The 21,064-nt window shown below is 33.9% G+C and overlaps 1 protein-coding gene across 4 annotated transcripts in view; it reads right to left on the reverse strand.

The window, feature by feature from the left end:
• Nucleotides 1-21,064, reverse strand: part of VPS13B (vacuolar protein sorting 13 homolog B) — a 626,384-nt gene that overhangs the window by 303,123 nt on the left and 302,197 nt on the right. For 2 of the 4 annotated variants that reach the window (XM_059672116.1, XM_059672115.1), the window contains exons 24-28: nucleotides 20,478-20,678; nucleotides 9,647-9,818; nucleotides 9,022-9,136; nucleotides 6,739-6,880; nucleotides 2,757-3,165 (exon numbers count right to left, since the gene is read on the reverse strand). In XM_059672116.1, the coding sequence (XP_059528099.1) occupies nucleotides 2,757-3,165; nucleotides 6,739-6,880; nucleotides 9,022-9,136; nucleotides 9,647-9,818; nucleotides 20,478-20,678 (1,039 nt within the window). Of the gene's footprint in view, nucleotides 1-2,756; nucleotides 3,166-6,738; nucleotides 6,881-7,419; nucleotides 7,487-9,021; nucleotides 9,137-9,646; nucleotides 9,819-20,477; nucleotides 20,679-21,064 lie in introns of those variants that run through there. The other 2 variants (XR_009449565.1, XM_059672117.1) reach the window with 2 other exon arrangements.

Here is a 21,064-nt window from a genome sequence, read left to right on the forward strand (position 1 = left end):
GAAAACAATACTCTTAATTGTTAAAAAACATTTAGATTTTTTATGAGATATCATGAGACTATTTTTTTAATTTTATCTAGATACAAAATATCTAAAATTATATTTTAATGAAAATAAGATATAGATACTACAATATGGTATTTTTAATTTTATTTTTATTGAATTTATTGGGGTGACATTGCTTAATAAAATTATGCAGGTTTCAGATGTACAATTCACCTTCCATCACCATTTATTCCCCCTTTACCTCCTTTTGATTCCCCCACACTCCGCCCTCCCACCCCCAGCAATCATCATACTGCTGTGTCCATGAGTCTTTCTTTTTTTTCTTTGCTTAAACTGTCAGAGGTGACGGGGTGGGGCTCTGGCTGAGAGGGATGAAGGGATTATGCAATACGCTGTTTTTAAAATGTAATGTACTACTCCAGACTCTGTTCCCAAAATAATAATACATTTTCTGTAATAACAAAGCCAAACTACTTCTGTTTCCTTAGTGTTTTCCCTTAATCTCAGTTGGAAAATCAAAAATGGTTTGAAAATCTCAGTCACCTTTCATGTCTGTTCCCTTTATGGTTACAAGAAAATGTTATTATGACTCTAACTGGTTCTCAGAAAACTATATTGTGCATAAATGTTAATTTCCTTTTTTACCTATGCAACTTTAATGTAAATTATCTAAATATTCATTAGGTATTCATATAATAAAGAATAACAATAAAGAAAAAATATAAAGGTCATTGCCTCTGCAATAAATATGCAGCCTCTTTTCTGGTTAGTGGTTTGTCTTTCACGTCACTTGCTGCTCAATAAAGACTAACACTTTAGCCCTGACCAGTGTGGCTCAGTTGGTTGGGCACATTCCCAAGCACCTGAAAGGTTGCAGGTTTGATCCCCAGTGATGGCACATGCCCGCTTGTAGGCTTTATCCTTGGCAGGGAGCATGCAGGAGGCAGCCAATCAATGTTTCCTCTCACACTGATGTCTCTCTCTCCCTCCCTCCGTCCCCCACTCCCTCCCTTTCCTTTCTTCTCTACCTAAAAGCCAATAAAAAAATCTTTTATAAAGAAAAAGACTAGCTCAGGTGTTTCTACAAACTATCTGAACAGATGAAAAAAAACAACTGAATAGTGCAGTTAGAATATAAAGAATATGCAGACAATAGTAATTTCATATTTCAAAGTAATTTTATGATGGTCACTAGTAAAAAATTAGTATTAAAAAATAGGAACTGATTTGTATTAAGAACACACTGAATTTATCTCTAGATAGACATCTTATAATTAAGAACTAAAAAAAACTCTATAAATATTTTCTTTTATTTATAGAAATGTTAAAGAAACCATTACTTTTAATAGACCTTAATGATTGAGAATTTTAGGCAGAATACCTTCCCTAATTAAAATCACCTATTAATGTGAGACAGAACAAGAGACAGACTGACAAAGAGACTAGAACCAGGTGTTTTCTTTTGTTATCTAACATCACTGACAATTCAAGGTCTTCCTCCTAATAACTAAGAGAAGAAGAAAAAGAGCTTTGCTGTTTTCTTGTGCATAAACTATCCCTCAAATATTCGTTCTCTCTTCTCTCTCTAATTCACAGAACTCTAACTTATTAGCTGGGCACACTACCACCTAGGAAAGATTGTGTCTCCCCCTCTCTTACAGAGGGCATAGCCATATGACCAAGTTCTGGCCAATGAGGGATAAGCAGTAGTGAAATGTGGGACTTCCAGAAATTCTACTTTAAAAGAAAGGGCAGCACTTTCTTCTAAGACTTCCTTTATTGAGAGCTTACTATGGAATGGCACCATGCACGGTCTCATGTAGTCATCTTTGGAAGTAAGCTATCAATAAGGACTATTAGGTACTACTATCACCATTTTTTAAAAATAAATTTTATTGATTTTTTACAGAGAGGAAGGGAGAGGGATAGAGAGTTAGAAACATCGATGAGAGAGAAACATCAATCAGCTGCCTCCTGCACACCCCCTACTGGGGATGTACCCACAACCAAGGTACATGCCCTTGACCGGAATCGAACCTGGGACCCTTGAGACCGCAGGTTGATGCTCTATCCACTGAGCCAAACCAGTTAGGGCTACTATCACCATTTTAAATACAGGGATTTAGTCAACTCGCTCAAGATTTCATGGTTCATAACTGGCAAAGATGGGCTTGGAACTCAGGTCTGTGTAACTACAAAGTTCATACCATTAACCACTGTGTTATAATTTCACTGAAAATTCTTTAAGTTCTTCATTCTTTTATATCATGGGGGAAATTAAAATTTAAAAGTTACTCTGTGGACGTAGGCAGTGGGATTATCAATTCATTGTAAAACCTAGAACAATTTCAGAGGGCACCAAGGTGCCTGGAAGAAGCCACAAGAGTCTTGGTGTGTTGGCTATTTTTAACTGATTTTTAGTTATCTTAAGTACATAGAACCCAACATTTGAGTTTACTATAACAAATGACAGAAAGTCTAAGCGTTACTTACAAAAGCCCTGAAAAAAAAAAACCCTCATATTTCTTACAATAGTAACTAAGAGAGTCAAAAAAATACCCAATATTCTGACATATCTCCGAAAGATATAGTTGCAGAATGACTATAAGATATTTACTCTTTCGGAAGCACACCAAACTACAAACTATAACCTGGTGCCATCTTTTTTAAAAAAAGAAAGCAGCAATAAGGCTAAGGTCTCTAGAAGAAAGTTATTCAAATAAGATTAAAAGAATTTCAGGAGACAATACCTTCAATGCTTGGCTGCATTTCTTCTGTTTTTGGAACAAAAATTCTGATTACGCTTGTGTTGATGTAAATCAAAGGTAAATTGCGTGAAGTTACTGTATGGGTCCTCATGGGCTGACCAGGAGATTTTCTTTTCTCTTTTTGGGTCCTTGGTAATTTTGCTTGAAATATACTTGCAATGGCATTAAGTAAAGGAAAACACAGGACAATATCAAATGCTTGTGATGAGAGAAGAATTTCATGAAGAAAATGAGGGGACCCATCCGTTAGACCTTCAGATAACTTATGAAAACTTCTTCGCTCATTTCTTGATATTAACTTGTGGCGGACATTTTTTGTTACAGCTTTTGTGTATGTCAAAGAAAGAAATCCATGCTGCTGATGAGAGCCATCTAGAAGTTTTGTAGTTGTCTGTTCCAGAAAAAGGAAATCACAATATACATTTCATTAAAAAAAAATCTATTTGAAAGCAGAAAGTCAACTCAGTTGGTAATATAACCTTTTATCATGTCTATACCTCTTAATGAGCACATTACAGAACAATTCTGCAGATGGGGCAAAAGATGGGACCATTGGTATGACTGAACTGAAAGTCAGGAATCCTGAGTTCTAGTTGTAGGTGTTGAGAGAGGTAATTAACCTCTTTGTGTCTCTTTCTGTGACTTGTACATTTTTGTAACATTCAGAATTTGGAAAAGATCATCTCTAGGTTTTATCTTTTCATTCTTGTTAATTTATCATTAATAAAATACATATTCTGTCACGATATGGGCCACAGAGGAGTTGTTTATACAGGTGAAATTTATATAACCATGTCATTTATTTCCATTTGGGATCAACAACCTGAGTAGAAAAGATAACTGACTTCACTTGACTTACATTTATAAGAACCTTTTTTCCCATTGATAATTTGGCTTATTTATATAAAGACTGAGCCCGTAAGAAGAGCCTAATTGATATCATGCTTTAATAACTAAACTAACCATTGAATACATGTTTACTGGAAATGATAACATAACACAAAAACAAAACATTTGTCCTTCAAACTTGCCTGTTTCTAGTGGCTATCATATAATTTACAAAACCTATCAACACTTCTACAATTCTCATTCTTTGCGTTCTATACTGCATTAATACACAAACAACATTTGATTGAGAGTGAAAATTATGTCATTGTAACTTTAATATTTATGACAAAATTTTCCCAATTATCATATTCAAATTGCACATTTTAAACAAATTATAGTAAAACAACATACTTATGAGTAAAGTAAAATGCATAATTTGTAATATATGAAAAAAAATTCTCCACTAGTTTCTCTGAACAAATTAATGTACATAAAATCCTATTTTGAAAATCACTCAATATAAAATTAGAGTTATTATAATTCACATTCCTGACCCCTCTTCCCAGGGCTTAATAGCTTTTTTGTTATTAGATTCCAAAGAGTAATGTTAAGAGAGAAGGTGAACTAGGAAGAAGAAAAAGAAAGACATATATCCTCCCAAACAGGAAAAACATGAGAAGTAGCAATGCAGCACTGTGTTTGAATCCATGTTACCCCAACACTAGTGAACCTCTTTTGCTTCCACTTTCTTCTTCTTGTGTTACTGCCTACCACTCAATGACAGGCAACGGAGGGAAAAAAGTATGCAATTCAGCTATCATTGTTGATTTTGTTTTTAATCAGGATTTTATGATGAAGAAAGGTGAGATAAAATTTACCTTTGTACTATATGTTACTTTTTTAAAGTTAACTTCATGAGCACTAAGAAAACTTGGAAGTAGACATTAAATGGGTGTGCAGTATAATAATTTTTCATCTAACTGTCCTGCCCTCAGAACATATTTTTACTGTTCCTAACTTTCTCATTGCCCCTCTTCAGATTTCTCTTTCCATTTGCTTTCTATATTCAAAACAAAAGGAAACCTAGTAAAGCAGGAAAAATTACTACCACTCTTATCACCGTGCTGCTGAATATCTGGCAGTAGTAGGCGGAGGAGGGTGGCTGTGGCGTGGCCCTGGTAGAAGAGGCCAGCAACACTTGTCTGTCTCTGGGTGTCCAAACAGGATGTTGGAGAGGGAATAGAATCAACAACTGATCTAAATAACCCAACTCAAATCTTCATTAATGACAATATTTGAATCCTGGAGTTCATGTAAAAGGTATTTCAATGTCTAAATGTTTTGATTTAAAAAAATATTTTTAGAATACTGAATATAGGTACTCTTAAAAGGTAAATTCCCATAAACGATAGCTTGTTTGTTAAACTACTGAATCCATAACTCACTTAAGATTAGAGGGGGGATGCCCTAGCCGGCTTGGCTCAGTGGATAGCATCCACCTGCGTGCGGACTGAAGGGTCGCGGGTTGGATGCCGGTCAAGGGCACATGCCTGGGTTGCGGGCTCGATCCCCAGTAGGGGGAGTGCAGGAGGCAGCCGATCAATGATTCTCTCCCATCATTGATGTTTCCATCTCTCTTTCCCTCTCCCTTCCTCTCTGAAATCAATAAAAATATAAAAATAAAAAGATTTAAAAAAAAGATAAGGGGGGAAGAAAAAATGAGTGAATACTAGCTGGAGTTAATATATAATTACTTTCATACCACAGTAATCAATATTTTATATGATTTAAGATGAAAATTTAGGAAACACTAATAATTAGGAAATATTAATAAAATAAAAAATAGGGCAGCTGATAAAGAACATTTTTAAGGACATTAATAATTTTGTGTTTTTTTCATGAATATACGTTAAAATTATTAAGAATGTTTTCCATGGACACTAATGAATCTTCAAAGAGAAGAAAATAAATCTAAACAAAACTTTCTCCAACCAAAGTCACATTAGGAGACCTATTTTTTCCAGACTAGGCTAGAAAAAATTTCAAAATGCAAATCAGAAAACGAGCATTTGCCATGCCAATAAATATTAAAGATTTAATCTAGGAACAAAATTATTTAAAATACTTGGCAACTTAAGTTTTAAAATTCTAAAGATATATGCTTTAAATTTCTTTGATTTACAAAAAAAAGGGGAAAGAAGTAGATAAGTAGTTTACATTACACATGCTAAGAAAATATCTAATGTTTTCAGTAATTTAATAAATTCTCAAGACAATAACTATTACCATTGTGATAATCTGCTCTTAATAATTTAAAATACATGCATTTTTACTAACTTAAAAATGCCACTTAGACCTGGCTGGGTGGCTCAGGTGGTTGGAGCGTCATCCTGTACACCAAAACGGTTGTGGATTCTATTCCCAGTCAGGGCATGTACCCAGGTTGCAGGTTTGATTCCCTGAATAATGTTGCTCTCATATCAATGTTTCTCTCACTCCCATTTCCCCTCTCTAAAAATCAATAACATATTCTTGGGTGAAGATTTTTAAAAAGTCACTTAAAATGATTAGTTTAGTAATATATTCAGATGCATTGTACTGTTAAGAAAAACCAAGTTCCAGACTTCTAAAAGCCATTGTTGTACAGTCTAGTGTTCATTTTCTATCCAGTCAACAAAGGACATACAGCCTTTTCCAGAGATTCTACAGGGTACCACATAAGGTGCTTTGAATTATTTGTGAAAAGGAAATGGCATAATAAAAGGTGGGAGAAGCAAACTGAGTAAAAATTCATAAAAGGAATGACAAAAGCAGTATGGTCAATTCTTGATCACTCAACACATGCATAATTTAAAAAACATATTTAACATCTGTTTTTAACTTTTTATGGTGATTGTAAAATTAGTTTGTATTCACAAAACCAGGGGAATACATAGCATAAGCAAGTAACCCAGAAACAAATCAGATTACAGTGGAAAACCAGTCTATGATTTAAAAAGTAATGATAGCTCATTTACAAAGTAAGATGGTACAGAGGGAAAGGAAAATCAAGAGTTGACTCTATGAACAGTTCAATCCCTTCTCTGGGTTCCTGTTCATGGGAGTTCTGTAGCATAATTTAAAAATGATTTCTTACAGAAGGAAAGAAGCCAGAGCAATTACTGAAAGGGTCCTGCTTGCTGATGGGTCGAACCAACAAGGTGCGTCTGTTCAGCTTGTCAGTACAGGAAAGGAAGACACCTCCACATTGCCCCAGAGACCAACACTCTTTCCCAAGGCTTGAGGTGATGGACAGGAGCAAAGAAGGTGAAAAGACAAAAAGCAATAAAAGCCATAAGCAAACACCTTAATACTTTTAATTCTGCTCAAGTTTTATAGGTTTAGATTTGAACCACTGCTAGGTATGACTTGTGTCTGGACCATCTTCTGCAAAAGCATTGTTAATGGAAATAAACAAAAATGAGGTATTTTTAGTGTAAAATGACTACTTTTAGTTTATGATAAAAAAATCCACATGGCTCACTTATGAATTAGAAAAACTTCTAAGAAGTCAATATAATAACACATTAATGTTAAAATATATTAATAAAAGCAATCTTACCTTTGACCTTTGGAAAAATTTACTTGTTATTCAGGAAAAATGGTTACAAAACAGAAGCAGCTAAAATAATAGTTTTATTTTACAATGTAATTTTGGAAAAATAGGTCAAAAATTATTCTGAGCTCTAATTCTTGTAACCATTTGTCCTACTGCATGAAAGAACAAAGATAAACAGTTTATATTTTCAAAAAATCATAGTTACTAAATGAGTCTCACCACAGGTTTTTCTTTGCACTGTAGAAATACTCCTTCAAAATGTCCTGACTGCCAACCTTCCCCTGGCCTGGAAAACATAAGTTCACCTTATCTGTTCTCTTCAATTACTCTGAATTTAAAAAGTGAGCATATATAACTGTTTCAAGTAGTAATGATGTAAACAACACTACTAAGCAGCGGAACTAAAATGTGGATCTGATGATGCAATCAATAGGACAATTTACTTAGCACCACACCCTGGTAGTTCTGCACAGAAACATTTGTCTTAATGATAAATTATTTGGTTAAGTACTTATTTCTATCTTACCCATGAGACTATGAGGTCCACAAGGGCATGATTTATGTCTATTTTGTTAATCACGATATATCCACTGTCTAATAGTGTGTGACACACAATACACATTCAATAAATATTTTGATTAAACGAAATGAGTAAATGATCTAAAGACTTACTAAAATTATCCTAAATTTCACAGTAAAAGTCATAGATGATATAGAACATAGATTGTAATATCTACATCATCAAGAAATTATTTCAGCTATATTATTCATGTATCACTTGCAAGAATCATTTTGATATAGAGATATACCATTTAAAAGGAACAAAAGAGCTAAATCAAAAATCAATTAATGATTCACTATTAATACAATAAAAACAATTATATGCTTGGCAAGATAATACTATAATAACAGATCTTAAAATATATACAGCAAAATATTTTGAACTTCACAATTATGACCCAATTTTTCAGCTGTGGCAGTTGGATAATTAGTGACATGAGCAATGTGATATATGTGATAAAGGATAAAATTCAAATGTTTTAATGTAGAATTAGAAACCTGTTAAATAAAAAAGACCTTTTTAGGGTATATAATACATCAATAAAGGTATACAAATATATGTGCTTCTGCAGGTACTCAAGAAATAATTTTTGAATGAATATTATGAATTGAGAAAAAATAAATAAGGCTATTATATGACAAAATACAATAAAATTTAAAATATGATGCGATTTGGATTTGGATTTTAATTTGGGGGGAAAATGACAAAATTGCTATATAGCTTTGTGAAAATACCTAAAATTTCATTTTTTACTACTGTTATTTATCATTATAAACAAATTATATTTGCTTATAATCATACTTTTCATAGAAATGTATTAGGGAAGGAAAATATGAATAGTCTCCAGAGTGAAAAGGGACATGAGATGTTGCTTCATTTAATCTACATTATACTGTTATAGGGAGTGGTTGGCAAGGATATAGCAAAAACCAAAGCCATCACCTGTGTCCCAAGCATCTTAGCAAATAAACAACCCATGTAACAAATGTCAGAGATGATTAATAAAAGCAGCTTATGTCATTTAATATGGCAATGTGGATATTTATAAACAAATTTGCCATTTTATGAAACAAAACATAATTATATTTCACATATGAATGAATACCAAATAAAATTAACCAATTTATCTGTTAAGAAACCTCTTTGAGAATAATTATAGTATTTCTAAAAAATAACTAACCAATATAAATGTAAAAATTCTTATTATACTTTGTTCAAAGAAAATATAGCCTTTCCCATAATCATTATTCTTTACTTACGTGCTTCTGTAGTGATCAATATTGAAACTTTCGACTTTACATTTCACTTTGGTATATACATCCTGGACATCTATGGAGGCACTGAGGTCTTCTAGTTCACTGACCATACAAAGCTCTGCAATAAGAAGTGAACATTAATTTCAATACTGACCCACGATCAATGGCATGTATATTCTTGGCATCTACAAAGGGACTGAGGCTTTCTATTCATTAACTACACAAGATTCTGCAATAATAAGTAAAATTTATATCGATATAGGCCTCACAATTAAGATAGGACACCTATTTCAAAATAGGAGAATTCATAGTTAGTGTTTCATGTGTCGTATCTGATATCAGTCATTGATTTTTGCAATACTTTTAGTGATAATAACCTAATACATCAATATGATCAAGAAGAAATTACCTCGTGGCTTTTAGGATGAATTTTAATACAAACAAGACAAAATTTAGGTATAATATTCAATGTTAGTATTGCTAATAGAAATCATGTGAATTAGATCTGATGACATTTATTTAATTTAAATGGCAATGACAAATAAAATGAAGTCTACTATGATTTTTTTTTCTAAAAACAGTGTTTAATATTTTATCTTTACAGTACAGAAGAAAAGGAATCCTGTACCTGTGCCTTTATTTTCAGGATCCGGAGCAAAGAGTTTTATCGTAATTTTGGGCAGTACCCACTGCATCCATAGACTAACACGTCCACTGGATCCACCAATGTTACTTGTAGTTTGTTCCAAGGTAACAGAATCAGAGAATGGTGAATCATCACCTGCTTGTACAGAATCTCCCTAGGTTGACAAAACAACACTATGTAACTTAAAAAAATCTTTAATTATTACCTATAACTTTTCCATATGCCAATGCTAATCATATAAATGGTTATACTAATACATAATGCTAATAATATAAGCTAATAATATAAACATATACTAATCAATAACACTGATGCATGTTATTATACTATTTGTTTAAAATATGTGTATATATATTTAAACAGTCAAGAACTAAAAGTTAGTCTAGTAGGCAGCATGATGTATTAGGTTAAGAACTTCAGATATTAGCCATGTGATTTAATCTTTCAGATTGATTCCTCTTCTGAATAAATGGTTATTATAATAATATTTACCTCTTAGAGTTAAGATTAAATAAGAACATGAATATAAAGTGATTACCTATAATAAACAATGCATAAATAGCAGGTATGATTATCACCATCAAGCTTGACTGATACTTAGAAATTGTACACTCATATTTTTAATAATTCTTGTCTTTCTCATTTTGTCATCTTTCTAATTTTAGCACATTTTCACATGCTATATATTCCTAACTTTTAACTTCTAACTCCATCTATGCCAAGGAGTAATTTAGCAACAGTCAACATCTAGAACAAAACATCCCCTAAAATTTGATCAAATTCAATGTAACATGATCAATATACTGTTTTGTAAGGATAGTTTCTCAGACTAATCTCTTACTCAAACCATTAGATTGGCTCTTAGAAATAGGAATGATAAGAAAAACCTCAAACAAAACAAACCTAAACACTCAACTTTCATATATTTGTGAAATAAATATATTGTAAATATATTACCACAAGACATTTACCTTGACGTCAGATTTACAGCATCTTTTAATCAGAATAAAATTCAATTTAATTGAATCCCCATAAGGAGACCAAATGGGGAAGACTTTCACAAAACAATAGATAGGTTTTTATTGTTGGAATAGTTAAGCACCGAGCACAGTAAAGCAATGGTGTCCTGTGATTTACAGTGACAAAAAATTACAGACTTAATCCTGAAGGTAGTATAATCATTTCTTGATCCAATTACATGAAGCAAAGCAACCACCTTACTGTTGAGTGATGTTTTCATATAAATGCTTCTCCAAAATAAGTGGTCCTATATCTGCTTTAATTAAAATTCCTAGAATTTGAGAAGCTATAGAAAAATTTGGGTTTTTGGTTAGCTGTCTAAAATAACACAGCATCCAATGAAAAGGATGAACTAATCTCAGAAAAGGATGCATTTTACAAAGAAAAATTCACTAAAATACAACATATTGTAGTCAGTGTGCCTTTCTTTACAGATAGGTTCTTAGATCAGAAGCATTCATCAATTAATTCTCCCTCAAACAGAAGAATATCATAATCATAAGCCTGGAAATTGCAGAGAAAAACAGCCATCTCATATCAATGAGATAGTGACTTTTCACAGTTAGGCATATTCACTATGAATGCTAAGAAAACTCTGGCTGCAAATTTAATAAGTAAGCACTCCTGAGGAAAGGTTTTGCTTTCCTTCCTCACGGAGTTTCAATTTTCGTTTTGGATTTACAACATTTGGTGCGGTATTGTTAAATATGTTTATGCATTAATTTTCTGCTCTATTTCCAATTCTATAGCAAAATTGAGCCAGAATTGGAGATGCTGAAATATTTTCCCACACCTCTATGCCAAGTTCCAAAATATACAGTTTAATTCTTTCACCATTTTGTTGCAAATTGACCAAAATACTGAGTTTATTTTCCTAGCTGAATTTATCTTTGTTCATCTGGAAGAGCAAACACTTCAGCCCTTCATCCTTGGCCTGTTTCAGACCTCAGGGATGATCATAGTTTTGGCCACATTGCTATTCTCCCTTATCAAAATAACTCCAGAGTTCTTGTTCAATCACGAAACGTCCCAAAGGGCTAAACACTTCCACCACTGTTTGTACTTAAGTCAACAGTAACAAGTGGCCTGCTGTGGTTTCCACTACCTTTGCTCCCATTATTTCAATGCAAGGGTGGGAAAAATGATTAACTGTTTCTTAAGCTCAGTACTTAAGCCTCTCACTCATATTTCCCCCTCTACACCACCCAGGTGGATATTCAGGAAGCTAGGGGTATATTCACCGAAAAGTATGGTGCTCCCTATCAACATGTCAACATGAAAAGAATTACTCATAGTTTAAAGTATAAATCATCCAAGAATCATATAAACAAATACTTCTACTTAATACAAACAATTGTTAAGAGTGTGCTTTTTAAAACTAGATTTATAGTAAATTCTTTACAGTTAAAACAATTTAAAAATAATAGTTTTGACCCAACTCACCAAGAGAAAACTATACTTTAAATAGTAAATGTTTTTTACATTTTTTATGAACTTTTAAAATGCAAATATTAATTAGGAATTTAAAAAATTCAAAACTGCAACTTCAAAGTGGTGCTCAGAGATATAATTGATATACATAAGCACAAGAAATGTAAGGTAACCTCAGATTTTACCTATACAATAAAACTATTTGAAATTTAAAATCAAGTAAGCCAATAATGAAAAACTAGAGAGATTATCTGAAAATAAATGCATTTTGAACAACTACTAGATACTAAGAAATGAACCACTTTATGCTGGATGAACCACTTTTTGAGAACAGGAATGCCAAAAGTAACTTTAATTCCTTAATCAATAAAGAATGCAAATCAAAGTTTGTCATGAACCTAAGCTTCCACACACTGGAGCTTAATCTGTCAATTCTTACTTTAGGGTATGTTGTTAATCAACATTAGCATTCACACAGCATTTTAAATTTTTCTAATTTTAAAATTATTTCTTATACCAATGCTGTGAATGAAGATAGCCTATAAGACATTACTCATACATACAAGAAAGCAAAAATGGAAACCTCTCGCTATGAAATTAATAGTGAAAAGGTCCCACAGGCTGGCGATCTTAGACTCTGAGTCCCTCAGAGAAGCAAATACATAAAAGTTCCTTTGTGGGGGACCAGGCCATCCCTACTATGTAAGACCTTCATAAAGAAAAGTCCCATTAAAGAAATACTCCCAAAATAAGATTACATAATACATAAGGAAACAATCTACTATAAGAAACAGTTAGGAACACAACAAAGAGTATGATTAGAGTCTCAAGAAATGCATGTAACAGAGCTGATAAAAATACAAAATAATTATGTTTAAAACAATTAAAAACAAAAATTAAGCTAATATTCATAATTTTATATATTTACATAAAAGTATATTTGTAGTGACTTAATGAATATATACATCTCTATGCCTTGTACCATAATACATCAGACTTAATTTAATTATAATATGAGTTGATATTCCCAAATTATTGAATATCCATATATTAAAAAACAATGTGAGTATAAAATGTATTCTGTACCAAGCCCAGTTGCTTAAATTAGTGTTATCCTTGGAAAACAAAGATAATTAGCAATAGATCATGGTGAAAAGTTTGTATTCCACACCCAGCATGGCATTGAAATAATATACCCCTTATTTGACACCTTGACTTCTGCGCCAATCGAAACTTCTCAGTATAAATCATTTTACTTCTAACCTACAATGTTTGACTACACACTTTTTTTAAAAGATGGAAAAAAGCAGCATAAAAAGTACAACTAATATGGAAATGAAAAAGGCAACAGAGGGTCAATTTTTCATCTTTTGCTATTTGGACAAAATTTATTAGAGCTGAAACAATGCTAGAAGTTTTCCTTCACACAAAAATACTATCAAAAGAGAAAATTGTGGCCGAAACCGGTTTGGCTCAGTGGATAGAGGTCGGCCTGCGGACTGAAAGGTCCCAGGTTCGAGTCCGGTCAAGGGCATGTACCTGGGTTGCGGGCATATCCCCAGTAGGATATGTGCAGGAGGCAGCTGATCGATGTTTCTCTCTCATCGATGTTTCTAACTCTCTATCTCTCTCCCTTCCTCTCTGTAAAAAATCAATAAAATATATTTTAAAAAAAAAGAGAAGATTGTATTCAACTTCAAATACTACCTACTATTTAAAAACTTAAGTGAAATATTTATTCAATGTAGTACTGGAAGTCCTAGCCAGAGCAATTAGGCAAGAAAAAGAAATAAATGGCATCCAAATTGGAAAAGAAGTTAAATTATCTCTGTTCATGTAAAAAAAAAAAAAAAAAACACAAAGATTCCACATGCAAATAAACTATTAGAACTAGTAAACAAGTTTAGCAAAGTTGCAGTATACAAAAGCCACTTGAAAAAAATCAGTTATGTTTCTATATACTAACAGTGAACAATCAGAAAAAAATTAATAGTGACTCCATTTAAAATAGCATAAAAATAATGAAATACATAGCAATAAACTTGACCAAGAAGTGAAAGAGCTGCATGTTGAAAACTACAAAATATTGCTAAAAAAAATTAAAGAACATGCAAACAGATGGAAAGATGTCCCATGCTCATGGGTTGGAAGATTTAAGATGGCGAGTTACTGTTAAATGGGTACAGTTTCAATTGAGAAAGATGACAAAGTTTTGGAGATTGATGGTGACAGAATAATGTGAATGTACTTAATGCCATAATTTGGAACACTTAAAAGTGGTTAAAATTGTAATTTTTTATGCATATTTTACCACAAAAAAAATGACAAAAAAGTTAACTGGGACATAAAATAATTTCTTTATAGTAACAAAAATATATCATATTTACTTAGCACCTATAATAAATGCTTATTAGTTTTATTTGATGAATATTGTGCCACTGGAATGGGATTCAAATTTTTATTTTATCATTAGTTTTAGTTTATCAATGAGTAGCATAAAACTCATTTTCTAGAAATACAGAAATGTCAATGTTGGAGGTGGTAACAGGATCAAGATCCTTGCTTATATTCCCTTTACATTAATTACATTAGTGTTCTATGTCCATCCGTCTTTACCATTCATTGTCCCTCTTTTCTAATAATCTTCTAAGTTAAAACTTCATATATATTCAAAGATCTTCCAATTAGATAAGATATATGTTATACCAAATATCCTTTTCAGTTAGTATTACCTTGCTGATTATCATGGGAATATATAGTGACTGTGAGAATTTACACACAAAATTCATACTTTTCCAGAATATAAAATAAGAGGGAACATATCACATTTCATTTTATGCATAATCTTGATAACAATGTGACTAAAATATTATGAGAAAGAAAAGTTAAAGACCGGTGTCTCACATGACTACAGATACCAAAATCCTAAATAAAATACTAGCAAATACAATCTAGCAAGATATAAAAAGGAAAAAGCATCACCACCAAGTAGGATTTATTCTAGAAATGCAAGATCAGCTTAATATTTGAAAATCAATTAGTATAATTAGCCACATTAAAAGAATAAAGCAGAAAACCAAGTACATAATCATCTCAATTTAATAAAAATATAAATATGAAAGACTATATGTATTATAAAAGGGGTAAGACCTTTATAAAGAAAATTAAAACCTTATTGAAATTTAAGAACACATATATACGTAGAGTGATAGCATGTTCACAGGGCATATGGACAAACTGCACATTGTCAGTTAATATGGATATTAACCCTTGAGTGCCAACCAATATCCTAGGAACTATGCTAAAATTGCCAAGGCATTTTGAGTTAAGGTTTTTAAATTTTTTCCCCACATAAAGAGTGAACTACTAGCATCTAATAGTGACACTGCAGGAGGAGCGCGGTAGCGCTCCCGGCACTTCTGGCGAAAGACAGGAGGAGCACGATTGCGCTCCCTGGCACTCTAGGGGTTAACATTATTCCCATTTTTAAAGATGATGAAGCTGTGGCACAGAGGTTAAACAATGTAATCATAAGTTGCAGAGATAAAATTCAAGTTGTTTGATCTCAAAATCTCCTCCACAGATTCCATTAACTTAGAATCACATTAAGAGACCCTGATCCAATTCCAACTATGTGTGACACTTCAATTCACTGTGTTTCCATTTTCTAATACATAAAATAAGGATGCTGGTCGAAATCATCTCTCCAACAATTCAATTATATAACTGTAAGTTGATGGAATTAAGAGAAACATCTTTGCTCCTTTGTCAAATTCTGCAAAATTATATACCAAAGTCAGAGAAAGGTAGTTCTTAGGAGAGAATCTATGGCAAAGAGTGGGGAAATAGCATACACAATTTAGCTAGCTTTCCGGGGGTGGGGGGGGGTGGGGGGGGGTGGGGGGGGAAGAAATACACCTTAGAGAAAATTACTAACATTCTATTTTGCTGTTGAAAAGGTTACTATAGAAACTAAACACATTACTCTAATTTTCTTTTTTTTCCCCTTTGGTACCCACATTCTCTGCCAAATCTTAGAAACATGCTTGAACACATTTGGGGATAATATTGTCACTATAATTCTAAACCATACATACTAGCAAATCACATTAAAATGACATAAATGTGCTTTTTTGAGTCAGAAAATCAGCACTGAATAAAGCATCTTTAAAGATTCTGGATTCACTTTCTTTCCTCCACCTCCTAATTGTTATACCAAATGCCTCAGTTATCAACATATTTCAACAGGTAAAGAAAAATTAAAATAACATATATGGTATTACATTACTTTGAAATGGTTTGTCAGACACAGTCATATAACATGTATATAATTACTTCCAGGTAAAATTATATCATTAAAAGTCAAACCTTGTACACCAATATTCATAGCAGCATTATTCATTATAGCCAAAAGGTAGAAACAACCCAGATATCTATCAATAGATCAATGGATAAATAAAATATTATATATATAATAAAACAGTACTAATCCATAACAGGAATGAAATTCTGACATATGCCACTACATGGGTGAACTTTAAAAACATTACCCTAAGTGAAATAAGCCAGACACAAACAGAGAACTATTGTATGATTCCTCTTATATGAGGTACCGAGAATAGGCAAATTCAAAGTGACAGAAAGTACAATAGAGGTTACCAGGAACAGGGATGGGAGAACGGGAATGTGGAGTAATCATTATAATGAGTATAGAGTTTTAGTTTGAAATAATGAAAAAGTTCTTGAAATGGATAGTGGTTATGGTCACACGACACTATGAATATACTTAATGCCACTGAATGGTACATATAAAAATGGTTAAAACAGTGCATTTTAGGTACTTATATTTTACCACACAAAAAATAATTAGAAAAAGTTAATCAATGATACTGGGAACCTAATATAATAGGGACATGGCAGAGAAAGAAAATCCAAGATTTAAAAGACCGGTTCTTAGTACTCAATGATGTTAAAGACATTTTATTTTACATCAAGCAACATGGCAAACTAATTTGAAATGAAAATTTTTCTTTTCCACTACAAAAGCAAAGAAATTTTGGATAAAACACAGTAAGAATTTGTTTTAATACATGAAAGTGCTGTATGTCTTTTCTTTGGCCTAGCCAGTGGTCGGCAAACTCATTAGTCAACAGAGCCAAATATCAACAGTACAACGATTGAAATTTCTTTTGAGAGCCAAATTTTTTAAACTTAAACTATATAGGTAGGTACATTGTTATTAACTTAATTAGGGTACTCCTAAGGCTTAGGAAGAGCCACACTCAAGGGGCCAAAGAGCCGCATGTGGCTCGCGAGCCACAGTTTGCCGACCACTGGGACCTATTCTCCACCATTTTCCAACCTCTGTGCCTGGGAGTGTTACCTGTATGAATATATATCTGTACTCTTGTCCTCTGCTTTCTGGTTGGCTTCAACTAATGAGGGACAGTGGCAAGAGACAGAAATGAGAGAGGAGAAAGAAGTCAGGGTATTTATTCCCTGTTCTGATAACCTCTCCCTCCCTGGCGTTAGCCTAGTGGTAGCAATAACATCCCAGTGTTAGTAGATCCAGATACTGTACTACCTCCAGTGGTTTCCCGTCTCAGTCAACACCTATTTCCTTTTATTAAATGCTCTTATACTGCTTGATTTAAAAATGCTATCTTTTTCTAATTCAATAGCCAACCTTGAAAGAAGTAAACGCAAATCTCGGAGTATCAGAAATGAAGAGGAAACACTACGTCATGGTAATGAGGGTAACGAGTGGGAAGTGAGCCCATGGTGGCAAGTGGAAGTGTCAGTTTGGTAAGGGTTTAGGGGTTGCACAATGGCATTCAGGGGCTGTAGACAAGGCTTAGAGACCGAGTTAAGGAGTCCTTTGCCTAGGCCTGGGGCCAAAAAGAGCTGCTTCTTCAGCAAAAGGGATAATCTCTTAAGGCTTCACCAGACTGAAGAAATAGCATAGATGTTTTCTATAATGGGCACCAAAGTGGGAGGGAGCAAGAAAGAAAAACACCAACCTCTCTCTCCTCTCTTATTCCAATCTCCTGTTTGTAACACTCCCCAAAGGATTAGAAATGGCAAAACAAACAAACAAACAAAACTGAGTAAACTGGAATAAAAGGAAATTGAGGAAATGAATAGAAAGAAAATACAGAGAGCTAATGAGAGTAGAAGGGACAGGAAAAAAAAGTGGTTCAAAGACAAAAGGGTCTCCAGTTAAATAAGTTTGGAAACTCTACATCATTCAATAAAGTTTACCTGTTTTCTTTACTATGGGAGCTTTTGTATTCTATCAATATTAGGAATCTCTAAGAAAGAATTAACTGCTTTTACCCTGGAAAGGATATGGCCCGTTGACTTCATATGGGCACATTTCTAGATTCTACACCTATGCTTCATGAGGGAGGAGGGGCTGCAATCCCATTACTTAGGTCTTATGTTTCTTAAGATTTGGAATGAGCAGGGGGATACAGAAGTTGCTCGCACAGGGGTCAAACAGATCTACTACACACGTTTTAAAGCCTCAAAGCAACTAAAGAAAAATGCCCTTTTAACTGAGTTTGGTCGCCTTTACAAATTTGTAAGAAAAAAGAAATTAACACTTCTTTACTTGACTCTTTTTCCCATTCTGTATTTTGCCAATAGCTTTGTTTCCAGAGGAAATTATACCTTTATACAAAAACAAAAACATAACTTCTATCTCCATCTATTATAGTCTTTCGCAGAGATAAAAGTTCAGCCCTCCAGAGGGTGTTTTGAAAAAGTATTAGGGTGTTTTGGGTTGACTCAATGATTGAGTGTCACTACTGGCATTTAAGACTCTCACAGATACTCATGTAGCTGAAAATCCTGTTTATAATATTTGGACATAAAATTGAATTCTGTTTTAAATCTAAATAATATATTTTTTTGCATGTCTGCTTGATTTTATTATACACTAAGAGTTCTAAGGCAACTACTGAAATGAAAGGAAGACTAAACTTTGAAACTTTACTACGAGTTTGCCACTATATATTTTCAAAAATCATGCTACAAACAACAATACCATGGTATCTATATATATATAAAAGCCCAGCGACTGGAATGGGGGAACAACCGGAATGACCGGTGGCCATGACGTGCACTGCAGCAGCTAACCTGCCTGATCCGGGCCCCAATCAGCCTCCCACCCCCGGCTGGCCACCACCCCATCTCCCAGCTGGCCCTGCCCCTGATCGGCTCCCAACACCCCGATTGCGGGCAGGTCCGGCCAGCCAACTGCCTGTGGCCCCTCCCCCCCGCCAGCCCAGCTCGATGGGCCCCTATCAGGGCAGGCCTACCAACCCTACCTGTGCACAAATTCGTGCACTGGGCCTATAATTTAATATAGACCTACACAAGTCTATTTGTACAAGTCAGATTCACAGTAATTATACGTATTTGATTATGTTGTTATGTCTTCTAATGTAGTCATGCCAGAGTATTTATATGTGAAAATACATATCATTGTACCTTAAGTTACTTTCCTTTTATTCTGTATATTTTACATAAATATTATATATTTTTGAGATCATATGTATATGTAGGTTATTTTTCATTTTCATTTCACGATAGTAAAGGAGGCACAATAAAATATTTGTTACCAAAAGGAGCACTCACTGGCATGTTGGGTGAGGTTAGGGTGTTAAAAATGAAAAATAAGGGGCACCACTGGGTGGCTCAGTTATTTGGAGCTTCCTCCTGTGCACCAAAAAGGTACAAAAAGGTCATGGGTTCAATTTCTGATTAGGGAAGAAGCCTAGATTGTGGTTCCGGTCTCCCGTAGGGGTGCATACTGGAGACAACTAATCAATGTTTCCCTCTCACTCTCTTTCTCTCCCTTCCTCTTTCTCTAAAATCAACAAAAACATATCCTAGAGTGAGGATTAAAGAAAAAAGAAAGGCTTTTAAGATGATCCGAAGAAAGGAGAGGACTATGGTTCTGACAGAATTGAAAACCATCCATGTAAAGATAACAATACCACCCTGGTTCAAAAAGGGGGTAGAGGACGAGAGGGTACAGGAAGGGGAGCATGAGCCTCTTTTCACTAACCTTCTAAGTTTCCATGCTTCTGAGAAGGCATAACTTTACTGTGTCTCAGTTTCTACCATTTCACAGCACCCCCACTTCCTGCACTACCTCACTCCCTACTGAAACTGATTAAAATACTTGGACCTAAAAGGAACAGTAAATGCACAGCCACTGCTACCATCTCCTCAGGAGCCTCTGAACCTGCCAGCTTCCACAGAGGTGAGGTCATCTCCATTCTCATTCCTGACAGGGAACTCTGTGCTATATATCACCCTTCATTTGGTAACAGAATTCTTCAGAAACACTTACCTCAGTAGTAGTTCCAATGTCAGCAGATGGGCTGCATGTGCTGGTGTCTGGAGGAGCTGTGCCCACACTGCTTCTCACTGGGGAACTAGGAACAGGACCAGCCATGGTCTCTGGATAGGCTGAAGCACTGAGGCTGCCTCTCTTCTGAATCTTATTCCACACTTTACGCATAATGTCAGTTAGCTCATACAACAGCTGCACCTGAGCAGAAGAAAAGGGAAAACAGTCTTTCAACTTCCAGGCACAACTGACTTAATGTGAGAAAATTAAAACAAGTCCAGGAAAACAAGAATATATATCAATGTATCACTGATCATGATCTATAATCTATGATAGGCAATTATTATATATTATCATGAATATTTTGTCACCACACTATGATTCTAATAAGAGATACAAAGAAAAAATTCAGATATAAAAATTTATAATTTTCAGCATTTTATCATGATTTGAACTTAAAACAGATATAATGATTCCAGTCACACTTGAAATCTGCCTCATTAGCAACTGGATATTTTATAAGCAATTTAGCATTTTCGTAGAAAAATAATGCTACTATGATAATAATGCTAATATAACAGGTTATT

Source organism: Myotis daubentonii, chromosome 17 (assembly GCF_963259705.1).
Source record: "Myotis daubentonii chromosome 17, mMyoDau2.1, whole genome shotgun sequence".
NCBI classification, from domain to species: Eukaryota; Metazoa; Chordata; class Mammalia; order Chiroptera; family Vespertilionidae; genus Myotis; species Myotis daubentonii.